The sequence below is a fragment of the Nannobrachium achirus genome (genome assembly GCF_963921795.1).
Source record: "Nannobrachium achirus genome assembly, chromosome: 4".
Taxonomy (NCBI): domain Eukaryota; kingdom Metazoa; phylum Chordata; class Actinopteri; order Myctophiformes; family Myctophidae; genus Nannobrachium; species Nannobrachium achirus.
In genome coordinates, this window is record NC_137813.1 from 74,931,172 (window position 1) to 74,951,215 (window position 20,044).

The 20,044-nt window shown below is 42.6% G+C and overlaps 1 protein-coding gene across 1 annotated transcript in view; it reads left to right on the plus strand.

The window, feature by feature from the left end:
- Window positions 1-20,044, plus strand: part of LOC308283185 (syntaxin-binding protein 4) — a gene marked incomplete at both ends in the record, with an annotated part of 314,024 nt that overhangs the window by 255,708 nt on the left and 38,272 nt on the right. The window contains 3 exons of the mRNA XM_080723564.1: window positions 1,497-1,641; window positions 5,508-5,568; window positions 11,950-12,035. Of these exons, the coding sequence (XP_080579690.1) occupies window positions 1,497-1,641; window positions 5,508-5,568; window positions 11,950-12,035 (292 nt within the window). The remainder of the gene's footprint in view (window positions 1-1,496; window positions 1,642-5,507; window positions 5,569-11,949; window positions 12,036-20,044) is intronic.

Here is a 20,044-nt window from a genome sequence, read left to right on the forward strand (position 1 = left end):
GCCATTAAAAAACACTGAATTATTTTGCTGATTACAATAAAAATCATAAAATCTAAAAAAGCATTTGCCTATCTAAAAGTCCATATAATAACCTAAAAACACAAATCTAGAATCCACTATATAATATTGCTGTGTTGACATGGCTGTGAGATACTTGTGTTGCACTGACTAGCATTGACTGTTATGATCACTTTTGTTTAGCACTGCATTGTTAAGTTGTGCTTTAATTATTGCTATATTTGTTTGTGGCGTGACACTTATGAGCGTTGAATGTTTTTTGGACACTTTATGTATTCTTCTTTTATTGTGACAGCTTTTTGACACTTTATGTATATGTTACAGTTAGTTTGAAAAAACAGATTGGGAAATGAGCGCTTGTTTTAGTTCACCTGCGAAGCCCATGTCTCAGTGGTAGAGCATTTGACTGCATTGGTCCCACGTCTCACCTAACCCTAACCTCAGTAAAACTATGCTTAAACCCTAACCTCAGTATGCCTGAACCCTAACCTCAGTAAAACAATGCCTAAACCTAATCCTAACCCTAACCTCAGTAAAACAATGCCTAAACCTAACCCTAATCCTTACCCTAACCTCAGATTCCTAGTTCCTCGAAGGAGCGGTTGCTCTTTGAAGGAGTGGTTGCTCCACCTTGTGCCAAAACGAGCGCTCCTGTTCTCAATCTAACTGAATCTCAAACAAACTGTGACATATATATATATATATATATTCTTCTTTTTTTGTGCCTTTCTTTTTCTTTTTTTTTTTCTTACTTCCTTGTAATTTGTAACTATCTATCTATCTATCTATCTATCTATCTATCTATCTATCTATCTATCTATCTATCTATCTATCGCAGGCCTGCTTCCAACAATCAAACTCACTCTTCCAAAAAATAATAATAAGTCTAACTATTACCGTATTATGATTGAACCACTGATTTTGACAAACAAACAAACAGCCTGTGTAATGATGATTGTGGTAACATTTCAGCTAACAGCCCTGATGTCATTGTTGTTAATGAAAACCATAGGGAGGTGTTCACTCTCGAGCTCGACTGTACCTTTGACTACAGCTTGGAGGAAGTCTTCCTAACCAAAGTGCTAACATATCGGTACTTTGTAACTGGCTGTTTTCCTATTGTCTGACTGCAATGGCAGTGTTTATGTCCTTTGTGCAATGCATTGTCGTACTTCTGCTTAGGGTGCGGACATAAATGAATATTTCAAAGTGTGTGTGTGTGTGTGTGTGTGTGTGTGTGTGTGTGTGTGTGTGTGTGTGTGTGTGATTATCTTCTTAGCAATTCGTTTATGGATTATGTTTTTAATTAATTGAGTTATTTATATATATTCATGATTATATCAACAAATTGACATGAACATATTATTTTTCATAATTGACCAAAATAGATAATATCATCCCTATTATCTCTCCTCTCCTCTCCTCTCCTCTCCTCTCCTCTCCTCTCCTCTCCTCTCCTCTCCTCTCCTCTCCTCCAGTCAGGAGAGTAAAGCAGAGATTGCGTACATCCCAGGTAAAGGGCCGTTCCCCAGCATCACCACTCACCCCAACGGTGTCCAGCGAACCCAAACCAATGGCTACAGCACCAAAAAACGCCTAAAAGTCCGCGTCAGATCGCCTGAGGTAAATACAGCACTTTACCACAAAAATGTGTTAAATGTTTTCCCTTTATTTTTATACTTTAGTAAAAGTAATAATGCTCACGTTACAAGTTACAAGTAACGTCCTGTATTCAAAATCTTACTTCATTGAACTTGAGTTATGGTCAGAATGGTTATTGTGAAAAATATACCATACCGCCTGTTCTCAACTTTCGTATTGTTATATTTTTCACTTTATTTGTGAATTAATGTCCTACTTCGTCATACAACAGTACCACACAAACGTAGCGAAAATATCTTCGCAATATGTAGAACGTTTTGAAAGTATAAGTGAAAGTGGTTAAGTGGGTCTGTGGCTTTTAGGAATATTGCGCCAATGAAAAGTATTAACTAGAAAGGTGTGCTCCTCGGAGCACAGGTCTCCGCCAGGCCAGCTTTTCTACCCAGGGTAGAAGCTTATAGCCAATTGGAATGAAAAATAAGATATTGTTCCAATGATCCAAGGAATCCGGGGAGAATTGCAAAACGTTTGCCTCTCACAATGTTCAAATGCTTCCGTCATACAGTCTGGAGCAACGGAGCGCTCTGAAAATGTTCAGAGGACGTGATGCCTTCTCCCCACTTCCGTTTTGCCGTCGTGCAAATCTGTCCTAATATAAATGAAAAATAACCAAAGCCAGCTTCTTATTAACCCTGCAAGGCCCAGCAATGTTTTTTGGAAACATTTTTTTTTAAATATTAAATATATATATATATAGCCTAATTAGTTTTCCTGTTCTTTTTTTCACATTAACATCACCATTAAATCCTATTGTTTAGTATTACAATGCCATTGGCCACAATATTTGCATATAAATACCCCCACAGAGGCTGACAGTCACACAACTTCGAGAGTTCAGAGTTTAGACGAATAACATCTCACTTTTTCACTGAAGCTATTCCTCACAAAAACATAAGTAAAATGCCTGTAATATATATATATATATATATATATATATATATATATATATATATATTTGTGATCATTAAAATGTCTAGAACATGTATAGCCTATATGTTATTATTGTGAAAAATATCCCCAAAATGCAAATTAGAGCATGATTTATGATTTATGATTTGACTATAAAACCTTACAAAAACATTATTAATTGTTAAACATTACATTTTCCTCTGATTAGGACTCCTACAACACCATCTGATTTTTTGTCAAGTAGAAATACATTTTTGGTCTTGCATAAAAAAAAAATATTAATAATAGTTGAACTAGGGACCCTGACAAGCATTACTTGGAGTTGGAAGAGTCGAGGCATTACGTTTTGTTTAACACGGTATATTGACTATATTCACGTCGTAAGCATGTCGATCGGCTATTTTCACAATTTCTGCCTCTAATATTTGACAATTTGACCAATGTAATTTTTATTTTATTTTAGAGATATAAAAAAAAAAGTCTTAAAAGTCCTTAAATTGACACTTTAGAAATGAACAGATACCCTCTATACACTTTTTGTTGGTTTGTTTACTGTTGAGTGAGAAAACAATGTAATTTGGGGGAGTGACCCACAGGTTGAGAACCACTGGACTTAAGGGCTGTGCTCCAAAGAGCAGGCTGATAGCCTCTGGAACATCAACTTGAAGTACGGAACTGGATCAAGCTGGATTAGGCAGGATTCTGTTGGGAGGATCAGGGCGGATCAAAAAGCAGGGATGGAGTGGGAACAGTGAGCGGACTGCGGAGAGAGGGGTGGAACTGCAGTCAAGACTTAATAAACTAGACCTTTCACTCTGTACTTAGTCTGCTCATTTTCCACTCTACACCAAAGCTCTTTGCTAAAAATAGCCGATCTACAAGCTCGCTATTTTTAGCCAAAGTTCTCAGAATATGGACGCCAGTGGTTAATATAAAAAAGGAGAAAAAAGTTTCTATCACACAAAGATTTGGAGGACCCCCTGTAGTAACTCTGGGGACCTTCTAGGGGTCCCAGACCCCCTGTTGAAGACCCCTGCCCTAGTGGAAGGTTGCACTGTTTCCCAAACCAGGTGTTGATTTCTTTGACTAAAACTACAATGAAACATGTTTGTTGACTACCCTTTTTTCCCGCTGAATAAAACAAAATGAAAACCAAATAAAAACTAAGCTATGGTGACTAGAACTAAGACTAAATACATGAACAATTTTGTCAACGAATAGACCAATTATTTGTTTACTAACATTGAGACTGACTACACAGGTGACTGTATCATGTAATCAATTCCCAACAGATCCCCAAACCTGTTGTTTTGGGGAGCACTGGTTATTCAACCTCCTCTTGTGTGCTAGTGAGGTGCTCCCATGGGTGCGCCCTTATCGAGACATATATACTTCATTGCGCAACGGTGTTCCACGTCAAGAGTAGCTGATATACAAACTCACATCGCGTCACCAATGCAACCCTTCTGAGCTTGGAGGTCTGCGGCTCTGCGCGCGACACCGTCGCAGGACGGAGCATAATTAGGCTTCATGGACTGCAGCTGGGCGAGCAGTAGACACTCTGGTGATCCAGTGGATCGGGTGGGTGATCATGAGGAGCGCTCCCTCTGTTCTGATGACGGTGAATAGAGGTGGGGTTTGAAGGACAACTGTTTTGAATCGCTATTATTGTTTACAATCAACAGAAACTAAGGATTATATATTTCAAGTGTGAGAATTTACAGTAAAAATCCTAAGCATTCTTCCTCCACACTGGGAGAAAAACGGCATCTGAAAGTTTGATGGAATGCATTTTTAAACGCAAGTGCCATCCATTGCATCCTATGAGCGGTGGGGTTCATTCGGTGCCTACCTGCGTGCGCATGCTGGTTTTTAACAGTGTGACGTGGACCATTAAGGCATCTATAGAAACTAGACTAAAATGGCAAGGACGGACCTGGTAAAGTTAGGAAAAACTAACTACCAGAAAGGCACCATTTCAAGATGCGTCCACGATGGCTGCCGGGAGCTTAAAATGCCTATGAACTGGCTTTTAATGTGTCAAAAATCATAAAAAATATGAAATATACTCTATTGGTGAAGAGTTTTTGAATTTTGGCATGGTGTGTTAGGTATGGGTATAAGGTTTTCAAAAACCATCGCAAACAAGTTGGGCTCGCCCCCTAGTGGTCTGTTTGCAATGAATCAGATATTAGATAGGTCAGTATATTGTAGACCACTAGGGGGTGAGCCCAACTTGTTTGGGATAGTTTTTGAAAACTTTATACCAATACCTAACACCATGTCAAAATATAAAAGCTAGTTACCAAGTGCATATTTTATATGATTTTTTACACATTAAATAGGCATGTTTTGCTCCCGGCAGCCATCATGGACGCCATCTTGAAAATGATGCCTTTGAAAAATCTCTTTTATCAATTATTTTCAACCATATACTGACAGATCTACTATTGAATTCATTGCAAACAGACCACTAGGCGGCAAGCCCAACTTGTTTGCGATGGTTTTTGAAAACCTTATACCCATACCTAACACCATACCAACAATCAAAAACTTTTCACCAAGTTCAGGAAATTGATGATTTCTGACCAGTTCCTACCCAGCTACTAGTGGAGAGCAGATCCAGCAGCACTAAACGACAAGTCATTGTATGCTTGGTTGCACCCGGGTGTTGCGCTCTGTAAATAGACGATCTGCAAGTTCACTGCGAGGCGTTGTGTGAGCTTGTAGATCAGCTTGCACTTTGACTATAATGAATCTAATCTAATAGAATTTCTATAACTGTAATGCTGGGGAAAGCATATTTGTGTTTATTTTTCTGAGAAAATAAAATAATGAAAAGCAATCTTGAATCTTGATCTTTGATCAGATTAAAGACGATGCAGAGCTGATATAAGATGCTCTTCATGTTGATGCAGGTGGAGCCAACCTCCGTGTCTTCAGCATCTCCAGACCACTGTCCAGATACACACATCTCAGGTACTTACCTCTCCTTCTGGTATCCCCTCTATGTGGCTGGTATCCCCTTTATGTGGTTGGTATCCCCTCTATGTATCTCTTTCTGTCTCTAGTCTCTCTTGTTGTCTTTGTATCTATTTCTGTCTCTGGTGTAGTATGTATTTTTGTTTTGGTATCTCTGTTCACTGGCATCTCTTTCAGTCTCTAGTCTCTCATTCTGTCTTGGTATCTCTTTCTATCTTGGTATATCTCTGGCATATCTGTCCCTGGTATCTCTTCATGCCTATAGTCTCTCTTTCTGTCTCTGGTATCTCTGAGATACCACTTCTATAACTGTAATGCTGGAGAAAACATATATGAGATACCACTTCCGTTCTGGGAAAACCCCGCCCATGGAAGCTTTTGATTGGCTGAACTGGAGCGAGGGAGCGCTCCTTTTTGTTCGCTTGGACCGCGCAGAGGTGCCTAACCCTAACTCTAACTCTAACCCTAACCTTGACGTCAGTACAACTATGCCTAACCCTAACCTCAGTAAAACTATGGCTAACCCTAAACCTAAACTCAGTAAAACTATGCCTAACCCTAACCTCAGTAAAACTATGCCTAACCCTAACCCTAACCTCAGTAAAACTATGCCTAACCCTAACCCTAACCCTAACCCTAACCTCAGTAAAACTGTGCCTAACCCTAAACCTAACCTCAGTAAAACTATGCCTAACCCTAACCCTAACCTCAGTAAAACTATGCCTAACCCTAACCCTAACCTCAGTAAAACTATGCCTAACCCTAACCCTAACCCTAACCTCAGTAAAACTATGCCTAACCCTAACCCTAACCCTAACTCTAACCCTAACCTCAGTAAAACTATGCCTAACCCTAACCCTAAACCTAACCTCACTGAAACTAACGCTGGTGAGTAACTAACCTGCCAACGGGCATGAAAACAAAATGGCTCTGCCCAGAAGTCATGTGCGATTCCAAATCAGGCCACTGGGACTCCGATCAGGAGAGGAGAGGAGAGGAGAGGAGAGGAGAGGAGAGGATTTAAAGCCCAGCAGGGTGTTGTAGGGGTCATGTCTCAGCGCTGTGGGAGGCTGACAGGAACAACAGAAGGAGATAGTTTGGTACAACATGGCTGACATGCTTACACTTTGTCTTAACTCGTTGACTCCCCCGACCTGAGATTCCCGAGTCGTGGCCGACCTATTAACTCTTTTACTGCCCCTGGTAGATGAATTTGTTAATGCTCTATACAAGGGGTTCTCGAACCTTTTTTTAGGCCGTGGCCCCTGAAATAAACATATTTGAACTGGGGACCCCCACCCTGACAAGCACTTGGAATTGTTGGTATTACATTTAATGTGACTCGATTCCACAGATAAATATTGTGAAAATAGCAGATCTACATGCTCAGTTGTGAGCATGTACCTAGATCGGCTATGTTCACAATGTTCGCCTCTTGCTTACTTAATATTTGAGCGTTTGGCCAGTCCTCAAATACTTTGAGGTCGAATAATTCGAATACTAAAAAAATCACTATTCGTGAATGCCCTAGTGCGATGAGGGATTGGATGTAGGAGTCTCAGAAGTTAGAAATGTTGGAGAACCCAGACCGGTATCAAATGGCCGAAATGTATAGCACTGCTTATTTAAGTGGTTGTTGATTGTCCAAAGGGAGCTGGTAATAATTATGTCCTCCATTTGTCATTTGTGCACACAGCGTAAGGCCCCATGAAGACCATACATTGCAGTCAGACCCTGAATCGCTAGCCACACCCCTTTAAAATGTTGTTTTGGCCATTCAGGGAGTCTGGTGTTGCTCTCGCTGAAGAGGTTTTCCTCGTTTGGAAATCCGTCCGGCGAATCAGCGTCGTGAATCAGCGTCTTGTGATCAGCGTGGGTGGGGTTTTCCCAGAACTCATGTGCGTTTCCAAGTAAACCAGCACCGCCGCCGGACCGGACCGCACATTCTCAAACATAAACATCGCGTCGCCCGTCGCGGTAACATGCGATCGTATCGATCTCGCTATGAAACATCAGTAGCAGACATTTTATTGTTGTGTTTGATTACTAGTTCATAGCGCTCCTATTCTGCCTGTTTCTTTGGTTAGCAAGTAGCACTAGCAAGCAACAGGCTAGCTACTAGCCAGCCACATAACAACACTACGTTGTCTGTTTTGCTACTTGTGTTTTGCTACTGTTGTGTTGGTCAGACGGTGAACCAATCTCAGAAGACTGCCTCTTTGGCAACGTCCATCCCAGAAACTGCTCCAGTTGGAAGCAATTTCAGACTGAATAATGGAGTGAAACGAAATGTCAATTCAGGATCAGTGTCATGCTAGACCAGTGTCATGTCCACTTGTTGCTGACGGAGGTAGTGTGGGAGGGAGGGAGGAGTAGGCCTACACTTTGCTGTAAAAGCCCTATCGCACTCAGTAACATAAACACAACATGTTTGATGTTGTTGTTGGGACGTCGCATGACTGAGCCTGCAACGTCATCGCTTCAGGAATTATGCGTATTCAGCTGTACGTACGGAGACGCCGCGGTGCCGGCTTCAGATTGATTCTGGGAGCCTGTTTCAAAGATGTGCGTATTCCGCGGAGATGGGGACTCGAGTCACAATTTTGGACACTCCAGACACACTCTATACAATTGCTGCAATATATATATATATATTTCTTTTTTTAGTCATATTTTTGTCATCTGAAAAGTCTATTTTTAGTCGACTAAATCTCATAATATTTTTGTCGACTAAATCTGTAATTGATTTTTTAAGTGTATTTTGGCAGTCCTTGATGGTGTCATAATGGCAGATTTTACACTTGGTTGATTGTGCGACGCGTTGTGAGCTTGTAGATCTGCTATTTTCTTTTCATTTGGTACTTTAAATACATTTTGATGGCAATACTTTCGTACTTTTACTCAAGTACATTTTGAATCCCGGACTTGTAACAGAGTACTTCTACATTGCAGTACTGAAACTTCTACTTAATTCAGAACGGGTACACATTATTGTGTATCATTATTTTATGCTTTAACTATTGAAAAATAGCAGATAGCTGCGAGCTTGTAGATCTGCTATTTTTGAAAAATCTTGAAAATTTGAATTTTGACCCGATTCTATAAGTGTCTTTTGAATCCTTCTATCTGTCTATGTCAGCAATCTGGCCAGCCATCGTCAAAGAAAAGGTCCTTTTCACTTAACTGGAGCTCAGTTAGTCTGTTCTTGAGAGACTACTATGTCAGTGGTTCTCAAACCTTTTCATGTGAAGGACCGCCAAACCGATATTTGGCCACAGACCCGCATCTCAAAATATTTAGTTCCAGGGACCACCCAGAAGCAAAATTTGAGTTACAAACGTTTGCTTTAAAAATACATATATTCAAAGATTTGCACACATCTTCACGACTTTTTTCGAAAATAGCAGATCTACAAGCTCGCTGCGCGGCACTCGGGGCCGCGCTGTGAGCTTGTAGATCTGCTATTTCTAAAGCTAAAGCATTCAATAATTCTAGGCCTTTAAGTGAAAAATGTGAGCACTTTTTCCCACCACTGCGTGCGTGTCGTCTGATTGCAGCAGCTCCATAGTCCCAGATTAACCCTGTTAATTCTGGATTGTGTTGAGATTAAGCCAGACAAGATCATCATTAGCTGGCGGCTCAGACGTGTCACCCGGCTCTCGCCTGTGTTTCTATTGGCTAAGCCAGTGGAACATGTGTCTGGGCTCAGGCCAGGGGCGTCACACCACATTCTGGGCCCTGGGTGCAAGGATTCACTGCGGGCCCCCCATGAATGTTCTTCATAGGGGGAAGGGGGTTTAACCCATTTAGACTGGGAACACATTATTATGTGCTTTAACTATTGAAAAATTGCAGATCTACAAGCTCACAGCACGTCACAAGTCTTCTTCTTTCGTGAATGTTTCAAATCCTTCTAAGGTTTTTTTGAAAAAAATTATTCGACCTCAAAGTATTCGAATAGTCGAATATTCTACAGGACTGGCCAAACTGTCAAATATTAAGTAAGTAAGAGGCGAACATTGTGAAAATAGCTGATCTCCTCGCAATATTATCTGCGGAACCGAGTCACATTAAATGTAATACCTACAATTCCAAGTGCTTGTCAGGGTGGGGGTCCCCAGTTCAAATATGTTTATTTTGGGGGTCACAGCCTAAAAAGTTTTGAGAACCCCTGGTATAGAGCATTAACAAATTCATCCACCAGGGGCATTGACAACTCATTCTTATGACGTCCTATCTAGCCAAGCTTTATAAACTATATATTTTTTAAAGAGAAAACAATACAAAAATAAAAATAAGCAAATATTCGACTTCGGTGAACAACGTTGAATAGTGACTTTGATATTCTAATATTTGAATATTTGGTGAATGCCCTAGCCCTAACCCTACTCTAGAAGGAGTTCTCCTTAATGCTATGTCAGTGATGATCCCTTGCAACCGCAGGAAACGCTGCGCACCTCTGGTCTCTAGTAAAAATAAACGATACAGTTTCGCTACTCACCAAAACAAAGACGGCTTTTGGGAGTTGAAAACCTACTTTCCTTTGTGGGAACACTCAGAGCCGCCCACCTCACGTCTTAAATGCACTTTTGGCCAGAAAAGAATATATTTCACCGGACATTTAGCTATTCCACAATGCCCCTACAGATCTTGTCAATAGGAGAAAAAACATAATCCATTGACCAGATTTTCACCTTCCGGTGAAATACTTTATTTTCTGGCCAAAAAGTGTATTTTAGACGTGAGGTGGGGGGCTCGCCTCCGAGTGTTCCCACTAAGGAAAGTAGGTTTTCAACTCCCAAAAGCCGTCTTTGTTTTGGTGAGTAGCGAAACTGTATCTATTTTTATTTTTTACTAAAGAAGAGGTGTGCAGCGTTTCCTGCGGTCGCAAGGGGAACCATCAATACTTTGACCTTTCCTCGGGGGTTCCAAATGACCCCTTAGAAGGTGTGTAACTCTGAGAGTGTACAAATGGAAGGGGTCGATTTGAACGAACACTCTCTTGAGTCTTCGAATGGACTAAAAACAAATGGATTAAAAGTATTGCTGCTTCTTCCAGCACTGTGACCCCCCCCCCCCCCCGCCCCCCAACACAACACACACACACACACACACACACACACACACACACACACACACACACACACACACACACACACACCCCCCAGCCGCCGCCTCAGTGGCAGTTCTGCCCCCTGTTGGCTAGAGGGCAGAAAGGACATGTTAGGACAAGTGTGCACTTGTGCGTGCAGCCGTGCACGTCGTGAGCGATCAATCAGCTTAGACTCCCTCTGACACACGCACACGCACGCACACACCCACAGTGTGCATGAAACTCACTAAAGTAATAGTACTCTCTCTCTCTCTCTCTCTCTCTCTCTCTCTCTCTCTCTCTCTCTCTCTCTCTCTCTCTCTCTCGTCCCTGCAATGGCTCATTCTCTCCTGGCTCTCTCTTTCATCATGGTGATGTCACTTGGACCTTCACGTCCTGTGTGTGCGTGCGTGTGTGTGTGTGTGTGTGTGTGTGTGTGTGTGTGTGTGTGTGTGTGTGTGTGTGTGTGTGTGTGTGTGTGTGTGCGCGTGTGTGTGTGTGAATGATGTCCATGCTATGATGTGGACCATCAGTCCTACTCTGTCTGAAAGGCTGTGCTGACACTGTTTCACCCACTCTTATACGCCGTTCAATTGATCTTTATGGTGGACAGTTGAATCGAACTCTCCTCTCCTCTCCTCTCCTCTCCTCTCCTCTCCTCTCCTCTCCTCTCCTCTCCTCTCCTCTCCTCTCCTCTCCTCCGGGCATGTGCACACATAGACATCAAAGGGGGCTTGAGCCCCTGCCCTTTTATCCGTCTGTAAAAAGTGCTATCTCCAGACCATGAATGTAGTTTTTACTAAGGTGAAAAAAATGCAAATGTCTCTCTTTCCATGCCATACCAGAAGGCAGCATTCAATAGAATTGCCCTGCCCAAACTCTCCTTAACTTGAATGCAGCATCTTATGTTGAAAGAATTGCCCTCTCTGTGTAGAAATCCATGTCGTTACGCCACATCTCCAGTATTCACTTGATTATGCTTAGGTGCCGGCTACACAGAGTTGGATATTTCTGAAGCTAGACATTTGCCAGACATTTTTTTGTGCAGTTGGGGCTTGCAGCCACACGAAGTGGAGACATTGAAAAATATCCGATTCACTGGATCCGTGTAGACATGGAACCCGGATATCTGTGAAGACTTTACTGTGTGTGTGCTTGTCCCCCTAGTGGAGATCTGGGGACTAAGATTATTTTAGACCTAGATATCTTTGTCGTGTGGCCTTTTAGAATTTTCAGCCCCTGCCTCTCTAACATCCTCTGCACGTCCCTGCTCTTCTCTCCTCCAGGCTCAACCGCTGCCCAGCGATCGGGGGCCAAAGCCAAGATCACCCTGGACCCCCACATACGTCTGAAGTCCGACAAGCTGGACCTGGTGAGTCTGTCTCTGTCTGCCTCAAGACGGATGCTCCGTCACAACCAGCCCCACCCACACGCTAAACCCATTCGTTTTACTGGCGATAAAACCATTAGCCCAGGGGTCTTCAACGTTTTCAGGCCAAGGACCCCTTAGTTGAGAGAGAGATGAAGCAGGGACCCCCACAACCTGTTCATAGATTCCATATAGTTTCATTGTTTGACAGCATAATTAGTGTACTTTGGATTAATGGCAATTCGTGTTTCCAGATATTTAACCACTTGAACCGTCAAGACTTAATAAACCTGACCTTTCACTCAGTACTTGGTCTGCTCTTTTTCCCCTCTACTCCAAAACTCTCTGCCGAAATATGCTTGTAGATCAGCTGTTTTCACTAGTTTAACACGTTTAACACACATTTTGACCAATTTTGAGATCGCAAAGTGCAATAACTCTCCCCGTGAAGGTCTCAGAAATGTCCCCTTCCATGACTTTTCCTAAATACTCAAGACATATGTTCTCGTTTCCTAAGTATGAAATACCATAATACCACTCTGACTGTTAGTTATCGGTCATAAAGACAGGTCTCACCCATTCCTCCCCCTCCCAGAAGCAAGGAGAGAATTTCACACCTTTTGCGCTCCCCATTTGAGAGGTCAATTGAAATGCTAATTCACATTTGGAAGACAATAGAACCCCCGCTGGCTGCAGGATAGGAGGTGTTGCTCTCCTGGGCCAAAAGGGAGAGAATTTACCTGTCAATTTGACTGAGCCGTTTTGGACATACAAGGTTTTCACCCGACGACGACGGTATGAAATAGTGCTTAACAATAGTGCCTACAAAGTAACTGGCCATAGAGCAGTGAAGCCGGTTCACGGAAGTAATATTTCTATGGAGAATAACATTGAGTCACCTTAAATCGTCTCATATAAGCATTGGGGTCCAAAAATAAACAAACGGTCTGTGTGATATTGTTGGGGAGGTGGCTCTGTATGGTTTATGATAGTCAGTCACTAATATTTGATAAGGCCTGTTTCTAGCAAAAATATAACTAATTTGGCGACTGAAACATTAGCGTTTTTCACCATCAGTCGAATCTTCACATCCTGGTGTCCTGGAGTCAAACCGCTTAGATCATTTGTTTATGTTTGGAACACAGTTCTTATATGACGCGATATGAAAAAAAAAAAAAAAGTCTATGGGAATTCAGTATGGGGGTAAAAAAACGTGAACCAGGTAGGATGGGTAAATTACATAAAACTTCACTTTTCTATTCCAATTTATAATAATTTTAGTGGAGTAAGCGGAGTAGAAGCACTAAGCATCGGAAAAAAACAGAGGTATACTCCAAATTGCACTGGGGTTGCAGTAATTGAGTAAACGTACCGGGTTACCTCCCACCCACTGACTATAACGTCCGAAGGCATTCGTCTAACTCGGAGGGAAAAAAGGTTCTGCTCGGCCTCCCCTTCTCTTTCTGCCAGTGGCGTCAGTTCAGCAAAAGCTAGTGTATGGCAAAGATGGGAGTCCTCATGGATGGAAAAGAGGCATTACATTTGTATAACACGGTTCTATTGTGAAAATAGCAGATCTACATGTAGATCGGCTATTTTCACAATGTCTGAAAAAAACTAGTTTTGACAGTTTTTTACACAGGTTTCTACGGTTTCTTGAGCTGGATATGGCAGCCTGGAACGGTTGTTCAAGTGTAGCTAAACTTGTGCCACAATTAACAATAATGCATTGCACCTGTGCAGAACCTGGGAATATACCATTCTGTCAAGATGGGGAGAATACAAGTGTGGAGAATATAATTATAATACCTTGTTAAAGTGACCATTTTGTTAAACTTTGCATTTGTAGTTATTTTGCTGTAATTTAACAACATAATAACCAGCGCAGATAGACAAAGAGACATTCATGGATTTATATTTAAAAGTAACTTTTATTTTTCACCCTGGACCCAGGGTATGGCAGCTGCATACCCTTGCCATACCCAATTGACGCCCCTGCTTTCCGCTTTTCCGTCTTTTTGAATGGGTTCGGTGCTCAGAGAAACATGGGCGTGATTCATCACGGAGGCTCTCGCCAGCCTCCAAATGCACTCTGGCCAAATTAAATCTCTCTCTCTCTGTTGGAGGTGCATGGAGGGACTCAATAATTGTCCCCCTGCCCGCACCTGGCCAGGCTCCAGCACCGCGCAACGCCTACGCCATCTGGCAACCGGACAGCACGGAATCTACCGCTAGTGTGTGGTGGAGGAAGACCGGGGATTTTTTTTTTATACTTTAGATATTGAAAAATATGTAAGCCAGTAGATCTGCTATTTTTTAAACGTCTCTGAAAATGTGTGCAAATCTTTGAACGTGTGTATTTTTTTAAAGCGGACATTTGTAACTCAAATTGTGCTTCTGGGAGTCCCTGGAACTTAATATTTAGAGATGGGGGGAGGGGGGGGGGGGGCCCAGGCCCTTGACATGAAAAGGTTTGAGCACCACTGACATTCGTTTTTCAAAATCCCTAGAAGGACTTATCTGCAATCGTGGCACCACCTCTTTAAAGCATATTTTTTTCTTTTTGTATTTCTTTCCTTTATAGTAAAGTTAATGGGACCCAAACTTTCAGCAGCTTTTTCATTATGTTCCACAACTCGGATTTCTTAGGACTTGTGATGTGTTGTTGCTAACATGTTTATGAAACAAAAAGAGTTGAACGCGTTTCTGTTGCAATTTGTTTGAGGTTAACCCCTTATAATCCATAAAATGCCCAGACCTGAAGCCGATTCTAAAAAACACTTTCTAAAACCTATCCTAAGGTTTCTGAAACTCTTCAAATTCTTATTCAATTTTTTTTAAATGAATGATGTTTCTGTATAGCAATGAGACACAGAGGTGGCATCCAGTTTTAAAGGTAAAACCACGTATAGGTGGCACCAGGACTAAATGGGTTAAGTCACACCGCCCAAATATTCTACCTATGAGAGTGCATTCTGCCAATGCATTTCAATGGGAATACCGTTGTTTGATGGTCTAGTGCAGCTTTCGGTGTGCCGCGCAGACCCTGCGTTTGTGCTTTGCGCAGATGCTGCTTTTCCCACTCTGCTGGATGGACAGCGCATGCGTGTCTCTCATTGATCGACTCGCCTGGCCTGGTGGATCGTGCGCGTAACTCTCATTGATCGACTCGTCTGGCCTGGTGGATCTTAATGTCGAGGGCAGATTGATTTGACCCAGGAAGCGAGCCACTTAAAATCACTGACTCCCTCAAGGATGCACTTACACAAACTTTACTTTTATGCACCGCTTAAATCCTATTTACTTAGTCGACCAGAGTCCTCCAGGGCTTCATATTAGGCCCCCTCCATTTTTCCCACTAAACTACAGTGTTCGTTTTGATCTTTTATTTATTTATCATAGACTTTTGAATAAAAAAATATTTAGTTTTAGTCATGTTTTAGTCATTTGAAGTTAAAGCAGGCTATGCTGTAGGAGGGGGTTGTAATCATAGGCGTGTGATGGTTCTTCTTCGTGTGCTTAAAGCTTAAGACAATGCCCCATGTATCCCTGCGGTTGCATGTGTCCGTTGGCAGCCAATAGCATTCCTGGTACCCACATTAACAGTTACTGCCAATTAAATATGCCCTCGAGTGGCATTATTGCCATAAAATCTCCATAGACTCCCATGTAATTTATAGTGCACAGATCATGCACGCCCATGCACAGATCATGCACCATGTTTGTGCAGGCTGTTCACAGCTTTCAAACAAAAAAATCAGATTGGAAATCCGTTCAGGCATTCTTGAGAAAATAGCCATTATGTTTTCTTCAGATGTAAACAAACATGGCTGCCATGTTTGAAAGATGGGGTTGTATGGGGGGTGGAACATGCAAAATCGCGATTGAAATCATGTTTACTAGATTTAATGGGGTCCAAAAAACATTTTTCAAAAAAAAAATATATATATTAAAAAAAAAAGAAAGAAAAAAAAAGGGTTTTTTTTCTAAGTAAAAGTCGCCCAAAGTCGCTTGGCAGGGAAGTCCATAGTGAGAAAGTTGCTCTAAAAGTCGTTTGGCACTGTATGAGTAATGGCAAATAAAGCTTATTTTCGCAGAATAGAAACTAGTGGGTTCCCACCGTCCATATTTTTTACAGTCTATAGACCGGAAGTCTATAGTCCAGTCACATTTTGTATTTACTGGGTTGGGTGGGAGTAACAGTGTTCGGCCAATGACTGACACGCACAGGGGATTGGCAGAGCTGAAACATGGATAGAATGGAACGGGAACCTTTGTACATTCTCACTGAAGATTAGGGATGATTACCGAAATTCGGTACAGGGACAGAACCGATAAGGACATGACGGTTCCTGGGTACCCAAAAAGAATATTTACTTTCTGTACTGCTTATCGGTTCCTAGACGCACCATAAAAAAGACGTGCTATCCGTTCAAAAAAAGGCTTCACGATTACATTACATATTATATATCTTTTGACTATCTGTCAGGGCCTGTCCCCGGTTCCCGAGGCTAAACTAACATGAGTTACGTGACAACTTGTATTCCTCCAAACACACACAGACACACAAGCACACACACGATCAGGGGACAATTGCGTTGCCACTCAGTCAACAACAACACTGACTGGCAGCGATGCCAGCAATATTAGCAGCCCAGCCACCAGTACAGCTCAGCCCTGCACAGCCACAGAGAGACGTGAGATGGAGACGAAACATTTATGACAGCGTGACATCTGAAATATTGTACGGCAACAGTGCTTGTGAATGCGGACCCCTGTGCGACACTGCGACTGCGTCTCTCCCTCGCTCGCCGAGTTGTGTTCTTTTGTCAAATCTAGGCTGGCAAATCTAACACTTCCGGTGGCCGATCTCTTCAGAATAAGATATGTTGCGCTAGCAGCAATAAAACTTCCAGATTTCTTAATGCAATAAGACTTCCAGACAGTGGTCGACTTCTTAATCTCTTCAGAATAAGAGTATACCAGAAGACTGAAATATGATTTCATTTGCATGATTCATTAAAACTGTAAATTAAACATTAAAATTCAATTAAAAAAATCACACCCAATGTGAAGTGAGTGGTGGTCGTGCTTGCATAACGTCTTCAGACTAGGATTTGAGTCTAGGATGTACAGGCTATGCTACACACACACGTTTTGCTATGGCACAACCCTGAGGAAAAAGGCTACAGACACACGCACAGCCACTCTATGGAGCGGTTTACTACCGCTCAAAAATTATGTTTTTGTGTAAAAACCAAACCCTTTTGGAACCAAAATAGGAACCGTTAGGAACCGAAGAACCGATAAGCAGAACCGGAACCGGAACCGGACTCCAAACGATACCCATCCCTACTGAAGATGCGTGCTATTTTGATATGTCCTTTGCTATGAGTACACACACAAACACACAAACACACATGCACGCATGCACGCACGCACGCATGCACGCACGCGCGCACACACACACACACACACACACACACACACACACACACACACACACACACACACACACACACACACACACACACACACACCAGAGCATACGAGTGGAGTGCCAGGAAATGCCGCTCTTCGCTCCAGGGGGCTGGTGTAGCGCTCGCTATTCGCTCATGAACCTCCCTCAGCTCCACTCTCCGTCACACCAAAATAAATACAAACAATAGTATTTGGCTGCGTGTCTGAAACACTTTGTCCTTTGCCACAAGCGTTCCCATCACTGTAAAGAGCCTACTGTGGTAATGTGAGCCGCAGTAGAAATTGTCTTTTTTAATAAGATGTGATAATATTAATTCTTGTGTGTTAATGATTAATCTCCAGATTCGAGAGATGTGGCGAGTGTGGTTCAGCCACTCTCCGTCTCACTTGCATTTCCAATTCACCCTTTGTCAAGTCCCGCCCGTTGTCCCGCCCCTCTTCACAACCATTGGTTGCTGTGTCTTGGTGGGACACTCGTGGGACACTCCATCCGCTACCATTTTAATTCAGGTGCTTCGTATTGTTATTCTTTGTGTTCAATTCTAATTTCAAACTTAGTTTCAGTAAAATGGAGCTGCTCAGTGGCAGTATAGTGACTCAGCATTTTTATTTCTCCAATAATAATATTTTAGCAAATTCAACATAAAAAATACGGAACCAGCACAAGGCAGATAGAGCCTGCTGGTTGGTCAGTCAGGGACCAACCAGAAGGCTAACAAAGGGTGAATTGTATCCTTTGACTGGATGGTAGGAATATAGGCCTATTGCTTCTTTTGAACGAAATAAAATAAAAAAATAACGCTGGACAATCCTGTGGGCTACCAAAAAATATACCTTTAAAAGGTAGGAAAGCCGTTTTCCCCCGAAATTCTCTTTAACACCTTGACGTCCGAAATAGAATGGTGGTTGGTAGATTAGCCGTGACATTTCTATTATTGTATTGTGATCTGAGACATAATATTATGTTTATAAACATGACCCCGCAGCCCCTCCATCTTGAACAGCGCCGCTGTTTTTTCTTTTTTTTTTGGCCGATCGTCGATGTCCCCGTGCGTTTCGCGTGCGCGATCCTTTCACGTAAATGTCCCCGCAAATAGTCCATGTGTGACTGAAGAACAGAACTGAAAAGTTTCGCTAGCATAGCCCCAAGCATGGCTGCAGGAGGAGCTCGAGTGTGTAGACAGTAAACGGATGGGTGGAAGGTGCCTTGGAGAAGGAGAGGCGCTGACGTCACCTCTGCTTCATGCACGGTCTGCATGAGCTATCAGTGCACGAGTGGTGACTAGGGAAGGTTAGACGATCGCCGATTTTCGGATCAAAAGCTTTTATTCCGGTTTTAAAGACAAAGTCCGGGAATGTACGACGTGGCTGAGAGTCCCTGGGGGGATGTGCGATATAGTACGGTTTTAACATTAAGGGGCTCCCCTTGGCTTAGAAGGTGTTAAACTGACACAAGATATTTATAAACATACAGAGAAAGTTGAGTGAAATCTTGACCAGAGACAAGCGTCGGTCCATGGGGCTCCGTGCGACCGGAGCGGCAGAACGAATTCGCTCATACGTAGTTATAAATCACTCTGCGCTCCGCAAAAAATCGGCGCGCTCTGCTCCCCTCTCTGCTCACATGCTCAGACACACACACGCGCGCACACACACACACACACACACACACACACACACACACACACACACACACACACACACACACACACACACACACACACACCCCTCATCTGTAAATATACCTTTTGCCTGCTTCTGAGACCTTTGTCTGATGGATTGAGGGGGCAATTGAGGGGCTTTTTGTTTTATCCTTTTAGCATAACTAAGAATAACTACACAATAATGCGTGCACCCTCTAAAATCCGGTAAGACACTGAAAAAAAGGTTTGGCTCACTGACACAAGAAAAAAAAATGTCTCTGTGCATTTGGAAAGTAATTCATAAGAAGTTGCGTGACATTGCTGAAGAGAGGCTTTTGGGATGAGTGGAAGTGTGGAAGAGAGAGAGAGAGAGAGAGAGAGAGAGAGAGAGAGAGAGAGAAAGAGAGAGAGAGAGAGAGAGAGAGGCTGGCTGCTGCTGCCACTGTGTCTCTGACAACTTGACAAGATCTGAAATAAAGCCTTTTGGCTGAATCACGCTTCCCCCCCTGCATTGGAAGTTATGTAACGCCGCTGCTGTCGGAAGCAGAAAGCTCGCATCTTCGCGTTTAAACTTTTTAAGGTTAAAAAAAGACACTAGAGCAGTGGTTCTCGACCTTATCGGGCCAAACCGGGACTCAAACCCAGTTCCATAGACACATAATTTATAATGAGATGTATATAATATAATATTAATCCACGGCTTTCAAACGCCCCATAGTGCATTGCGCAGACGTTGTACCGAGCTTCCGGCGCCGCAGCCGAGTGTGATTTACAAGCTCACCACGGTTTGCATCTGCGACGCGATGTGAGCTTGTATGTCTGCTGTTAAACAGGAAGTGTGGTGCAAACAATCTCCAGTAAACTCCCGCGGAAAGAGGTGGATAGAAA